Below are 13,376 nucleotides of genomic sequence, written 5' to 3'. Positions count from 1 at the left end.
AAGGCATGCACCAACACTACGGGGTTTGTTAGGGTGTTTTTATCTTGGCAACAGGAAACAGGAATTTTGCCTGTGCTATGGCTGCTTGCACAGATAATTCATGATACAAGTGATATTATTTGCACGAATACGTGATCTGAAATGAGTGACCACATACAATTCTAACATATAAAGGAAACAATAACTTTCCAGTACACCAGCACCTATTTGGATCAAGGCAGAAATGTGACTACCCTTTTGAAGAACAGAATTTAACTCTCCTTCAGGTGTCACAGCAAGAAACCTTGCTGTGACAAAACACTATAACCAAAACCAACTTTCATTCATACTTGTCAGGTGATGGTTTACCACAGAGGGAAGTAAGAAGAGGGACTCAAAGCAGGAATCTGACATCAGAAACAGAAGCAGAGGCCATGGAGGGTTGCTACTAACTGGCTTGCTCCTAATGGCTGGCTCAGCCTCCTTCCTAACACAACCCAAGACCATCTGCTCAGGGGTGGCTCCACCCACAGTGGGCTAGCTCTTCCTCATCAGTCATAATCAAGAACAGGCTTGTCCACAGGCCAGTCTGGTAGGCATTTTTTCAGTTGAGGATCTCTCTTCTCAAATTACTCTAGCTTGTATCAAGTTGACAAAAAAAAAACAAAACCCAACAACAAAAAGTAATCAGGATGGCGTATGACCTATAAAAACAGCAGCCTGTCAGGAAGATCTCTGTGAGTTCCAGCCCGGCCTGGTCAACAAAGCAAGTCCAGGACAGCCAGGGCTACACAGAGAAACCCTATTTGGGGAAAAAAAAAAAAACTCAGCAGCCTGCAAAACAAAAACAACAAAACAAACAAAAGAATCGGCTTTTACTTATCAACCTCAAGAATGAAGGGAAGAGGGCACCAAACTGGGCATAAGCCCTACCTGGTTCTTTTTCCTCAAATGTCAGCTGGTTCAGTCATTGTTGTACCTACTGCAGATAACCTTCTGTTGAGACCCACTTGGCACATACATAAAGGAAAACACTCAAACAACTGAAACGTAAAAATAGGGCCAGGTGCGGTGGCACATGCCTCTAATCCTAGCTCTCAGGAGGCAGGTGCAAGTAGAGCCCTGTCATTTGGAAACTAGCCTGGTCTATATAGTGAGTCCCAGGATGGGCTATATAGAGAGATGTTTTATAAAACCAAAAAATAATAAAAAATAGGGTTTAGAACCATAAACACTTGACATCCATTTTTGGCCTCCACAAGCATGCCCACACACATACTTGCACACAAATGAACCCGTATATATACACAATAAGTAAGTAAATATATTAATGTGTGTGTTTATATATTTCTTAATTTAGGCAAAGCATAGTATTGTGATTTGCTAAGGTGGTGGGACTAGGTCTTAGCCATGGAGCCATGGCTATTTGTCTGCCAGGTCAACCGTAGGCATCAGGGTCTGTATGTTTAAGTAGAAAGTAGCGTTGAAGTGAAGGCTGAAGGAGGAGCGGGGGCAGTGCCCGTGGGGGTGCAGGCCAGCCTGGGGGAAAGGGCTGCAAATCCACTCGTGGCAACGGCAGCTTCAGCATTCGGATAGAACCATCGAGAGTTAGCTCCTTGCTCTGCTTCTTGTGACCTGGATGTGAGAAGCCAGGCAAATGAAGCTATAGTCTGAGGTTGGGTGGGGATGGGGGAGACAGGGGAGCATTAGAGTCCAGTTTTTACGCCTGTGTCTACTTACTCCTGAGAAACACACCAATGTCTTGTGCCTTGGCCTCATGCAGACGGAGGATTGGATAGAGCCTGAAGAAGGGAGAGGATTTAGTTAAGACCTTCCTTCAGTGCAACCCATACAGGGCCAGCCCAATAGACCCACTGTCATGCGCACCAGCGTTCCCGGTGTGGCCGCAACACAGTGTTGGGCCTTAGTTTTTGTTTTCGTGAGACAGATAAGTGCTCCTTCTCCCCTTCCTCCTCCTCCTCCTCCTCCTCCTCTTCCTTCTCTTCCTCTTCCTCTTCCTCCTCCACTGATCTCTGCTGCTGTGCCCTCCGATTCTCACAGAAGAAATTAAGCATATCCATATGAAACAGGTCCACTATCTGAGACTGTGACCATGTTGTCTGCGCCAGCGGTGACACTTTCCTTGGTGCATCACGCAAACTTGCATATTCGGAGTCCTCCAGACAGAAGGTCTGCAGCATATCAGCGAGGACCTTTTTGGTTTTCTGGATACGCAAATGTGCATGTGTGCTTGCCGCATGGAGTTCTGAGATGGATACCATAGACTCCATCCTCTCCATAGACTCCAAAGGCTCCACAGGTGAAGGCACAGGTGAAGGCACCAATGACTCTTGAAAATGCAAGGACATTTCTGATGCTCGTGAGACTGTCCAAGAGCTGCTCAAGGCAGGCAAGGTTGCCCCAGAAATGAGAGAGGTTTGTGAGACTTGCCTGGAAGGCTCCACAAAAACAGTGACCGTGGACTGGTCCATATCATTCACCTATAGGGGAGTGACCCAGAGTAAGGACCCTTGCACCTATACCTCTGAAACCTCCCTCTATTATAAAGTCCCAGCCCCAGAGAGAGGGTACCTCACCCAGGCCCCGACCCCGACTCAAGTACAGCCTTCTGCATTCAGTGAGTCTCTCAAGAAATGTTCTGATTTCAAAAACTCGAGGAATTCCCGTGGGCACCACTCATGGTCTTCTGGGAGACCTCTGAAGGAAGTAGGTTTGCAGTAAGTGAACTGCCAGCCCTTGGTCCACCAGACCTGGATAAAAATTTCTTCAAGCTTCTGTTGACACTGTGTGCGTATCTCAGCCTTGGATTCGAGTTTCATGTCCTCAACCCAGGTCATAATTTCCTTGAACAGTGTACCGTCTGGGTCATGGAGTCCCAACCCCTCCAGCAACTTCTTGAGCTCTTGCCTAGGAGAGATAGATGAGGCTTAAGTCAAGTCCTCCCAGACTAGTAGGGAAAACCTAGCAGGAGCTCAACTCACCGGCAGCTGACTGGAGAATACAGGTAGTAGGAGATAATTTCCAGCACCACATCAAGGACATCCAGGCTGCAGGCCAGGAGCAGCTGCAGTGCCAGCATCACAAACTCCTTCTGAGTCTTGTCCTATGCTCAGGAGTAGGATAGAGGTAGGGGACTGTGGTCGGTTCTGGGATTACATCAGGATATGGGATACTCTGGAGGGAGGGGCTCACCTGGAGCTTGGGGGGATCGTCTTGGTTAAGCAAGTATAAGAGTTTGGCCTGCAACCGGGTTCGGAGGTTGCCTGTTACATCAGGCAACAATCTCAGCAGGGCATTTAGAATGTTCACTCGGTCCGCCCAGGAAGCTTTTAACAGGAAATCCAAAAACATCGAAGCCAAACCTTCTATTGTGCCCATCTCGGGATAGGCCTGTGGGAAGATTTGCTCACACCGTGCTGCTCCCCAACTCCACTCTACATGCAAATTAGCCCCTGCTTTCTCTCTTCTACCCCCCACTTCCCACCTCCCAAATTAGGCTTCCCAGAGTCTCCTAACCTCCAGGGTAAAGATAGGAAACAGTTTTTTGAACCAGTTCTGGACAACAAAATAATGCAGGAACCTGGGCAAATGCCCATAGCGTTCTTCCAAGAGCGAGCGTCCAAATGAGCGGGGATGAGAGTGGCCCTTAGTCTTGGAGGCTTCATTGCAAAGTTTTGAGATCAAATCTGTGGCACTCTAGGGGAAATGACTGAAGCTTCAGACCCATCTCTGAGCACCAATCTCACCCTTCCCATGAGAACCTAGAGTGCCTACTTCTGTGTCCGGTTCCCATTGCTCTGGCTCCGGCTCAGAAGATGGGGAAATGGAGACCCACTCTATCTCCGACTCCTCCTCTTCCTCCTCCTCCTCTTCCTCGTCCTCTCCCGCTTTCCTCCTTGTCAGTCGGAGCAAACCGAATAGTTTGCTTCGCCACTTGCTAGAAGAATGCTTCCGGCGCTTTAACCATCTCTCATCTTCGCTTCCAGGCTGCAGAGGGACAAGAAGAAACACGTGGCAGGCTGTGGGGATAACAGGGCCCTCCCAGAGAACCCCAAGCTCCATTTCTTGCCTTGACTCTGCTCTGGCTAGAAAGCTCTGCTAGGGAACCGAGGCAGCTGACCTCCGTATGCAACCACATTTGCCGCAGTACCACGGAGTTGGGCACACAGCCAGGAAACTTGAGGGGCCGAGAACGTATCTAGATGTAGAAGCAACAGATTGGGCTGAAGGGCTGAAATCACTGAACTGGGACATTACCAGGAACAGCTCCATAACCGTGGGCCTCCAGAAGCCAGACTGGACTGGTAGCCTCTGTTCTCAAATGCAAATGGACAGTTTAGCTTGGGAAACCAAGAAAAGTGTAGTAGTCCGGAGGGATACGGACTGTAAATGCAGAAGTGGCTGGTCCCTGGTGAGCACTGACATTCTCTCCGTGAAACTTAACCTGGAAGAGGGAGCAGGATAGGAAGAAAGGAACTTGGAGAGAGCTCAATGTGCTTGAAGGGCAAAGGATACAATTGAGCAGGACTCTGGTGTGCTAAGCACGGGGCTAGGCCTGCCTAGGTGGCCAGTATGACCAAGTATGGGAAGATGGTGGATCTTGAGGGACTAGCCCCATTAGCTTTGCTCCTCTGAAGCACAAGAACTCTGGTCTTCCAGAAAAGGTCTATTGGAAACATTGCATTCCTGCTGGAGAGATTGGTATGCAGAAACAAACATTGGCGGTAGACTTCTGGCTCAAGCCTTGAAAGCAACAAGGAGTCCATGTCCGCACCAGAACTGGCCAGGCTGGAGAGGTATGGGGTTTGTTTGTTTGTTTGTTTGTTTGTTTGTTTCCGAGACAGTTTCTCTGTGTAACAGAGCCCTGGCTGTCCTGGATCTGCTCTGTAGACCAAGCTGGCCTTGAACTCACAGGGATTTGTCTGTGTCTGCCTCCTGAGTGCTGGGATTAATAAAGGTGTGTACCATCATGCCTGTGCAGGTACAGGGTTCTTACACCTTGACTCTATAGGTTTCAGGTAAGCTTGGCCCTTGGGTCACAGTGGAACGCAAAGGCGTTACAGCAGAGGGAGATGGGATATGCAAAGAGTGATCCCCGGGAGAGGCCACCTCTAGAAAGATGGAGGGGTAAGGTCTCACCCTGTAAGGCTTTATGGTGGCAGGAAAGAAGCCCGTGAGCTTTGAGAGAGGTTCTGAGGGCCTTCTTTGCAGCAACAGTGGAACCTGGGGAGGGATAGGAAGTAAGAATAAAACACAACCACCAAAGCCCCTGAAACTGCCCTAGAATAGGGGCCCTCACCCTATTCTGCATGTAGTCGGTTGATGTGTCCTGGCTCACGGTCTTAACTGCAAACTGATCCCACTGCACCTGGAGATCCAAGCCAAGGCCCAGCTCATAGCTCAGGGAGGAACGTGCCAGAAGCTAGGGTATACAAGGAGTTAGAACGGCTTGAGGCAGGGACCACAATGTCCAGGCATGGGTGGATATTGGAAGTGAAGGAGACCTCACCTGGGATGCCTGGCTATGCACCTTCCGGTAGGTGGGTGGAATGGGCAAGGGGACTTGAGGAGGGCGGGCAAAGCGCCTTCCTGGAGCTCCTGGGGTTTGGAGGGCTGAGGGTAGGGAGGCTGCCTGAACATCACTGCTAAATGCAGCCTGCCCAACAATGATGGCCGTTCCAGGCTGAGTCTCTGTGTCCTGTGACTCCTTCTCTGTTGTGCTCCAGTCCCTTTCAGACTTCATGTCCTGGGACAGGAAAAAACCAGAAGCTTGTGTCGGACAAGGTAAAGGTCATGACAGAGCCTGGGACTGATTTCATACCTACCATCAGGTCAGACCCATAGATCAGCTGTAAGTAATTGTCAAAGGCTTCCTGGCGCTGCTTAAAGGAGAGTGAGGGCCGAGGTGCTGGGGCTATCAGTCCTTGCCTCAGTTCGTGAAGGTCTTGATCCCGGGCTATGATACTCTCCAAGTCCTGAGGTGGAAATCAGTGGTCAGCCTATGCTTCTTTGAAGACTTGCCATGTGCTCCCCAAGCAACCATGAGGGTCCCAGGCCAGAAGCTGAGAGATTGTGGCCTGAGACTGGGCATGGGGCATGGATGGGTAATGGACTGGCAAAGGGTCAGGACCTACACTACCTCTTTCAACACTGGCTGCTGAAGTTCTGTTGCCTGGTAATAGCCGAAGGGCAAGGCCACACTGTAGGTAGGAACAGGCAAAGGTAGGACTCTGGGCATTACTGGTGGGATAGGTCAGAAGCTAGAGTGAGAACTAGCCAGGAGAAAAGACTCTGGGGTTGAGATATGGCAATACCAGAGGGAGTTGAGCGTATAGAGAACTCATACTGGGGGTCTATAGCTATGCAAACCCTGCCCCAGGCTGCCACAGCAGCCAAGTAGACCTGAGGCTGGCTGCGCCATGTAGATTGGCAAGCCTCTGCAGCTGGCTGGATGTCAGTGGCTTCTTGCTGGTCAGTGGCAGTGGAGGATCACTTATCACATCAGAGTGCTTCAGACACAGTTTCTGAAGAAGCAGATAGAGTTTTGTTCCCAGAGCTGGTTCCTGTGGAGCCGCCAGTCCCACCTCTCCTACCTTGACCTCGTATTACCTTAACTAGATAGGACGTAGGTAAGTAGGTCTTATAGGACACCATGTGGAGGCGGGAGCCTAGTGAGAAGACCAGGTCTCCATTGTTGCTGGAGAAGGTCAGGGCCTGAGGGGGACCATCAAGCTTCAGGAGCCTGCAAAAGTACCTAAGATCTAGCCACTGTTTCAAAGAGTAGGAATCTGAGGCAGTGATAGGATAAGACCCTGCTCAGCCCCTGGTCTTCACTGGGAAGCAGAGGTCAGAAGAGCCCCACTAGCTGCCCTCTAGCCACTAACTGCCCCCACACCATACAGCCCCAGCCCACCGCAGCAGGTGGTTCTCCCTGGTCCATATTCGGATGGTGCAATCCAGACTGGAGCAGGCAAATATCTTAAGGGTGGGGCAGCAGCATAAACCTAGGGGCAGAACTAAGGTTAGGAAGCAGTTGAAAATAAGGGCACAGGCTTCACTCTGGCTCCATTCCATGCTCACCAGTGATATGGTCCATAGGATCATCCTGTGGCCGGTGGTCGTAACGCATCTTATCACCCAGGCCAAACTGCACCAGGCCATAGGTGGCACTCTCTGGATCCTCAAAGCCTACAGTGATGCGCTTCCCCAGAACACAGAGCATGACCACCGGGTGGCAACAGGAAAATGTCCGTAGCAGACTCAGGCATTCCTCAGCATATGGGAATACACGCCACATCTTTACTGTCAGATCTCCACCTTTGGGTGGCAGGAGTCAGGGCTGGGACTTCAGGATAGTGCAGGCGGGGGGTGGGGGGGCAGGCCATCTTTGAGGGAGAGACGGTACTAACCTGAAGTCACAATGCTGCTCCAGGTAGATGCAATAGCAGTCACTGGCCCTGGGTTGTGTGCTTCTGTACGAAAGACTGTAATTGATGTGCGCCAATCCAATACAGACAGTGTGCCATCTGAGTGCCCCATCACTGGAAGAAACCTATGGGAAGTGATGGAGCCTGTTGGCCAAGGCTCTGTCACTAAGTCAGACACAGTTAGCTTTAACTAGCCTCAGTTGGCGGTAGTGCCCACCTATTCTTATTTTTCCAGGCCCAGGCAATGGCACTGCGGAGCATGTCTCCCTGATTCTGGCGCACAATCTCCCAGCAAGCGAATGCACTACGAGGGTCTGTAAGATGGCTATAGAGGTGCAGGCAGCAGGGCTGTGGCGCTGGGGGTGGAGGTGGACGCAGGCGGTGTACTACCACCATTGGGCAGCGTGCGGCATTGGCGCGCACTAGGTACCCTGAGTGTGTTAGCACCCACAACGCTTCTCGAGACAAACAATAAACCACCCCAGCTGCACAGTCCTCCGGCTCCAAGAGCAGTGAACTCACAGTTCGTCCCGTAATAGCCGATACCAGGTAGACCGACCCATCTGCGCAGGCGCATACAAGGCGAGCAGGCAGAGATGGATCAGTTGGCGCTGGCAGCACTGGCGCCACCTGTATATGGAGAACTGGTGCGGATAGCTGTGCTAATGGTGAATAGAGGGTACGCACACGCCACAGCTCTATGCTTTTTGAGCAGAGAGAGAGCACCGGCCAGCCAGGGCTTGCAGGAGCCAGCAAATGGCTCACTTTCTCAGAGATTACGTCTTCGGTCCAGCAACCCAGAGTTACCTCTCCCACCTGAGCTGCGGCCCTCAGGTCCCATGTGCGAATTGTCCCGTCCTGTGAGGCAGACACTGCCAGCGTGCTGTTTGGAAGCACTGTCATAGCTGTCACTGGGCCTGCAGGAAAGGTGCAGGTCATTTTGGCACACATCATTGCTTAAGGAGGAATTTCTCGGATGTAGCCAACACTGGAGAGGGGCAAGCTTAGGATGAGAAAGGGAAGGGTTGCAAGAGCTGTCAGACGTGACACACCTGTGTGTCCTACAAACACCATCCGGATCTGCCAGTCGGCCTCCCACACTTTCACAGTACTATCCCGGGAAGCTGTCACCATGGCGTCTACCTCCTCACAGTAATCCATATCTGAGATGATGCTAGAGGTGGGAAATGGAAGGCCCAGTGGACTGAGCACAGCCCTGTCTGTGGGTCCTGTAACCCTGCAATAATTGGCTCTCCTTAGGGGATCTGCCTCCCATCCACCTGTCCCGACTCCCCTCACGTTTTATGCAGATCCTGGCTAACATTTACGAGAGCCCAGTCGTCCAGATCAAAAGTGAGCACCGCTGAGCCATAGGCAGCAAAGCAATGCCAACTGCAGTGGTCAGGTTCCAGCCCTAGGGCCAGACACTTGAAGGAGCCAGACAAGCCTGGTGGTGGCCGTAGAGGTGAGCCACAGGGTACCAGACGGCGACCTCCTGAACGGAACTTCCAGAGCTCCAGGCTGCCACCCATCTGGGCCACAATCAACAGACCCATGTTGGACACTGGTAAGCAGCAAAAAGGCTCCTGGTCCAGTGACTTGTTCACCCGTGGCTTGCTCAGCCAAAGCAGGCGGAAGTCTTGGCTTAATATGCTTAGTCCAGCTGGGCCCCAGCCTACAAAGCGGCCTATTTCTCCCAGAGGACCAGGCACAGTCACTAGCCCATTAAGTATGACAGGAGGCTTCAGCTTTGCCTGCTCCCAGCCATCCTTGGTATGCTGATGCAGGTAACCTTCACCATCTAGTACCATGAAGCGTTTACCCACTGGATCCTGTGCTACTGAGCACAGTCCAGCTTCCACTTCGAGGTGACGCAGTGGCTCCAGCCCATGTGTCATGCGGGCCACCCGCAGCTCTGCTCTCTTTTCCTGCAGGCCAGAGTAGACAGATGTATGTGTGAGCAATGGAGGCATGAGCTCTTCTGCCTAGGGAAACTGGTAAGGACCAGTAGAGTTGGTGCCCAGGGTCTCTAGGGAAGAGCCCAAGTAGAAACCTCATAGAGAACCACACCTTTTCCACAATGTCGTGGAGGTATGCACGTAGGTGTAGCCACAGGAGTCTGGCGCGGGAACGCAGTGACATACTCCGCCATCTCTGACTATTGGTAAAGAGCTGTGGGACCTCTGGTCCCCCCAACAGACCCAATTCTGTAAACCAGTAGAGAATGCAGTGTCACCATGGCCTTGAGCCCAAAGCAACGAGGAGCCCTTCTCTGAGAGACATGCTGGGTCAAGGACTGCCCAGGGGAGTTACATCTTTAGGACTGAACAAAGCCTGAGAAATGTCTGCTTCCTAGAGAGGTGTCCGAATAATGCTAGGTGCCCTCACCATTCTTTTCTATGAGCACCCCAGGATCTGGGATATCATAGATGTCATGATCATAAAAGTCTACATCCAGAGCCAAGGTGTCACCCTCTGATGAGTAGAGGTCGAGTGTTTCTATTATCTTGTCCCCCATGTCTCCCATCACAATCCCATAGGTGAGCGATAGTAACAGCTCTGAGACTAAGTAACGGAAAGGCAGCAGCTGTTGCTAAGATACCAAAAGCTACCAGCCCCGCCCCACGACGCAGGCCCCGCCCCACGACGCAGGCCCCGCCCCCACAAACTCCCAGGTTCCATCTAAGTCACAGAAACTTTTATTGGAAACAAATGAGCTGCAGCAAAGTGACACTCAGTGCATGTGGCCCACCTGGTGAAGTGGGGTGGGGGTGGGGCAAAAGTGGGCACGAGGGGCTGGTCAAAGACCAGGTCCCATAAACACTGGGCACCACTTATAGGGCTTCAAACTACTGGCCCTTAGAGCTGGAGTGTACAGGCCCAGTAAGAAATACAAAAATAAACTCTGTGGTCCAGCTGTCCTGTCTGTGACAGACTGTTGGTGCAGAGCAGTCACTTTTTCTATCAGACCCCGTGCTGTTTAATCCAGCCACAGCATGGGCAGTAGGAGCCTGCAGGGGTAAATGGACATCCACAGGCTGAAACCAAAGGGCTAGGCAGGTATAGCCTTGGGCAGCGCCAGGATGGTGGCAGTGCCAAGGCATAGCCGGCATCTGGGGAGGCTCTGGAGCTCCTCAGGTAGGCAGGTCCAGGCACTGGTCGAAGCTGGATGAAGCTGAGACCTCCACTCCTCCTCATCACATACAGATCACTGGAACCCTGGGCAGAAGTTGGCACACAACAGGCCTTTAGGAGATAGCACCTACACCAGGCAGAAGGAACCCTGATCTGTCCCACCCATTCCAGGCTCCCAAGGATAGGGCCATGGCCACAGCCACCACACCACCACACCTGTCTTCCTCCATGGTGCTGGTCTCTTCTGCCCTGCCCTCACCACCTCCACCTCCACTCTCTTCATCAACCTCTTCTGCCCCCAGTTCCAAGTCGAGTGCATTGCCTGCCTCTGAGGGTGTGTAGGTGGAGCCACTGGGTGGGGACAGAGACACCAGACTTAGGATCTCCTATCCCAGGCTGTCCCAGGGAGAGCAGACCCAGTTAAGGAATGGTGTGAGTTGAAGAGGGAGCTGGAGAAGGCGAGGTAAGATGGTACCAACCTGATGGAGCGGCAGCTAAAGAAGACAATCCGTTTAAGTCGCTTGTTGTAAAAGAAGTAGTTGAATGACCAGAGGCTTCCATCTTCCCCAAAGGGGTCTGAGTCTAGATCTGGGTTATAGCTGAAGAGCAAAAAAAAGCAGAAGTATGAGGTTCCCACTGCCACACACACCTGCCATGTCCAGCTGCGAAGACAGGAGCTCACCTGTAGATGTCACATTCAGCCAAACAGATTTCCTCATCCACTGCATTCCACAGCTGTGGCTTCAGGGCCTTGAAGTCTTCTCGAACAGCTGAAAACAGGCTGCAGTTGACTGCATTTACCACCTACAGGAGGTTACAGTCAGGGATGACAAGGGGACAGGGCAGCAGGTAGAACCCAAATGGAGAAGGCAATGATAATGACCATGTGGTTTTGGGCCCTTCTGTTAATCCTTACCCAGCGGAGGCTTGGCTCCCGGCTGAATTCATGACTTCTGGCTGTGCTAAAGTCATAGTCTGGCCGGAAGGACTCATTGAGGGTGGCAATCAGATAGAACAGGGTCTTGCGGCTGCACTTGTCACTTAGGGGACTTTCATCCTCACCACCCTGGCTCTTGCTCAGCCTGGACAGAGATAAATGTCAGCCTTGCCCACTGTCCCACATACCCCAGAAGGCAGTCTCCGTTTCTGCTTACCTGCTGGGACTGAGGCCTGAAGTTTGGGGTGGGGACAGTGCCTCCAACACATGGGGCTGGCCCTCCTGGCAGAACTGCTTGAACATATGTTTATCATCTCCTGCCATCTTACATGAGTAGCTTTCAATCCTAAAGACCGCAGAGAGAATCATGAAGCACGCTAACCCTGCGGACTTAGGGGCTAAGACAGCAACCTTTGATAGACTGATCCCCAGAGCCTCCAGCCTCACCTGCCAATAATATGGGCATCTCCAGTCTCCACTGTCAACTGTGAGTTGATGGCCTCAAAGCTGGAGTTCTCCAATAGCTTCATGTCCTTTGGGAAGGGAGCTTCTTGTGCGAGTGGGACTAGTGCAGCACTACCTGGGAATGTGAGAAGCCAGGTATGGCTACCTAGCTCCAAAGGGCTGTGCTTTCAGCTTTTCCATCCACTAGCAGACTACTGTCTGCAGCTCAGTCTAACCTTGAGTCCATCACATAGCCCTTCTTCCTCATCTTACCTGCCCCTGAGAACTCAGCATTGGCTGAGAGGGAGATGATCCTGTCACCTGAAGATGGCATGTCCAGGTTCTAGCTCAACCCCAAGTCCTCCTACACGTATGAGTACTGGGGCTGACTTGGGGGGCCCACTCACTCTCGACATTCCTACCCACATCAGCATTCTGCAGGCACCCTAGACTGTAGTAAGGTTCTCAAATAGGGTAAGAACCTGTTATCCGGTTTGGAACCGGGCATCTGGGGTTTTGAGCCTTGAGAGTCACCTGTATGGGAGCTCTTCCCTGGTTCTATGGGTTGCTTCGCTGCTTCCTGGCAAGAAGAGGAAATCCATGAGTCCTTCAGTTTTATTTGCAAGTATGTCTAATTCGTACTTCGTATGTCGAAGTGTGCAGGACGGACGGGCATACCGCCTTTGCTGGCTCAGGCCAGTGGTCTCCTAGCATTGCTGCCCTGCAAGCCTAGAGGCACCAGCAGATTCGCAGCGGGAAACTACAATCCCCAGGAGGCAGTGCACCAAGAGAGACGCTCCAGCCCCAGGCAGCGTTAGAACTACAAGTCCCATGAGACACTGCAGCAGCGCGCGGCCCGCCGGGGACTGTGGTTCCCGCAAGCCCGGACCGCTTAGAGCACAAGGAGGACACCCACCTGCCAGAAATGGGCTAGATCAAGCCAGGATAGCCGGGTTGCTTAGTGTCGGTGCCGAGGTGACGGCAGCGCGGCTTCGCGCAGCGCGGGTTCCTCAGGACTGGAGGGCGGCGCCGCGGCCTCCACTCGGGCCGCACTGTATCCGGGGGAAGAAGCTTCGCGGCGACGTCCCGTTACTCCAGGCCCTGCCGGCCCAGACGGGCTGCAGCCGCGACATAGCCTCGCCCCCCTGCAGCGCCCGCTTTCGCGACCGACCTGCCGCGGACCGCCGAGATCGCACCAGCCAGAGAGCTAAACAGCGACCTCCGCCTCCCCCGACCCGACAACAACAAGCGTCCGACGGGCCCAACCCCACTCCTCTGAATGGTCCACTCTAGCCACAGGGTCCAGACCACGAGAAACCTTATTGGGGGAGTTCTCCGCCACTCAGCTTTACCTTCCGATTCTACTGGCTGTATTGCTTGTCTGTCTCGCCCTCGCTTACGAACCCGCCTCCCCTCTTAGTGTTCATTGGTTA

At 52.5% G+C, this 13,376-nt stretch overlaps 2 protein-coding genes across 3 annotated transcripts; both read right to left on the bottom strand.

Moving 5' to 3' along the window:
- Positions 1-1,302: 1,302 nt before the first annotated feature.
- Wdr97 (WD repeat domain 97) lies at positions 1,303-9,967 on the bottom strand. Its single transcript, XM_028778844.1, is given in 24 exon segments — positions 1,303-1,614; positions 1,720-1,781; positions 1,867-2,480; positions 2,751-2,907; positions 2,982-3,103; positions 3,193-3,390; positions 3,517-3,696; positions 3,775-3,974; positions 3,976-4,198; positions 5,140-5,223; positions 5,300-5,422; positions 5,510-5,737; positions 5,799-5,975; positions 6,140-6,200; positions 6,370-6,524; positions 6,610-6,742; positions 6,914-7,004; positions 7,081-7,317; positions 7,410-7,552; positions 7,645-8,344; positions 8,480-8,601; positions 8,727-9,355; positions 9,498-9,634; positions 9,816-9,967. Coding segments are annotated over 24 exon segments (5,103 nt in total). The 5' UTR covers positions 9,946-9,967; the 3' UTR covers positions 1,303-1,417.
- A 141-nt stretch (positions 9,968-10,108) lies between these two features.
- On the bottom strand, positions 10,109-13,224 carry Maf1 (MAF1 homolog, negative regulator of RNA polymerase III). Of its 2 annotated transcripts, XM_028778861.1 has the most exons (9): positions 12,860-13,224; positions 12,478-12,523; positions 11,947-12,079; positions 11,717-11,845; positions 11,479-11,644; positions 11,245-11,366; positions 11,042-11,161; positions 10,779-10,913; positions 10,109-10,646 (listed from the first exon to the last, which is right to left on the bottom strand). In XM_028778861.1, the coding sequence occupies exons 3-9, from the start codon at positions 12,027-12,029 to the stop codon at positions 10,625-10,627; spliced, it is 777 nt and encodes a 258-aa protein (XP_028634694.1). In that variant the 5' UTR covers positions 12,030-12,079; positions 12,478-12,523; positions 12,860-13,224; the 3' UTR covers positions 10,109-10,624. The 2 variants fall into 2 exon arrangements, with proteins under 2 accessions (XP_028634694.1, XP_028634693.1); XM_028778860.1 differs by lacking the exon at positions 12,478-12,523.
- Positions 13,225-13,376: the final 152 nt, after the last annotated feature.

The sequence above is a fragment of the Grammomys surdaster genome, unplaced genomic scaffold (assembly GCF_004785775.1).
Source record: "Grammomys surdaster isolate TR1022 unplaced genomic scaffold, NIH_TR_1.0 342, whole genome shotgun sequence".
NCBI classification, from domain to species: Eukaryota; Metazoa; Chordata; class Mammalia; order Rodentia; family Muridae; genus Grammomys; species Grammomys surdaster.
This window is presented reverse-complemented; position numbering and strand designations above follow the sequence as displayed.

What these genes read in the sequence shown, in the direction of transcription:
- Maf1 (XM_028778861.1), bottom strand. Translation starts at nt 12,029, where the DNA reads ATGAAGCTATTGGAGAACTCCAGCTTTGAGGCCATCAACTCACAGTTG. An exon ending in GCTGAATGTGACATCTACAG is followed by an intron (nt 11,162 to 11,244) that starts GTGAGCTCCTGT and finishes TTTGCTCTTCAG; the next exon opens with CTATAACCCAGATCTAGACT. An exon ending in TTTAGCTGCCGCTCCATCAG is followed by an intron (nt 10,914 to 11,041) that starts GTTGGTACCATC and finishes GTCCCCACCCAG; the next exon opens with TGGCTCCACCTACACACCCT.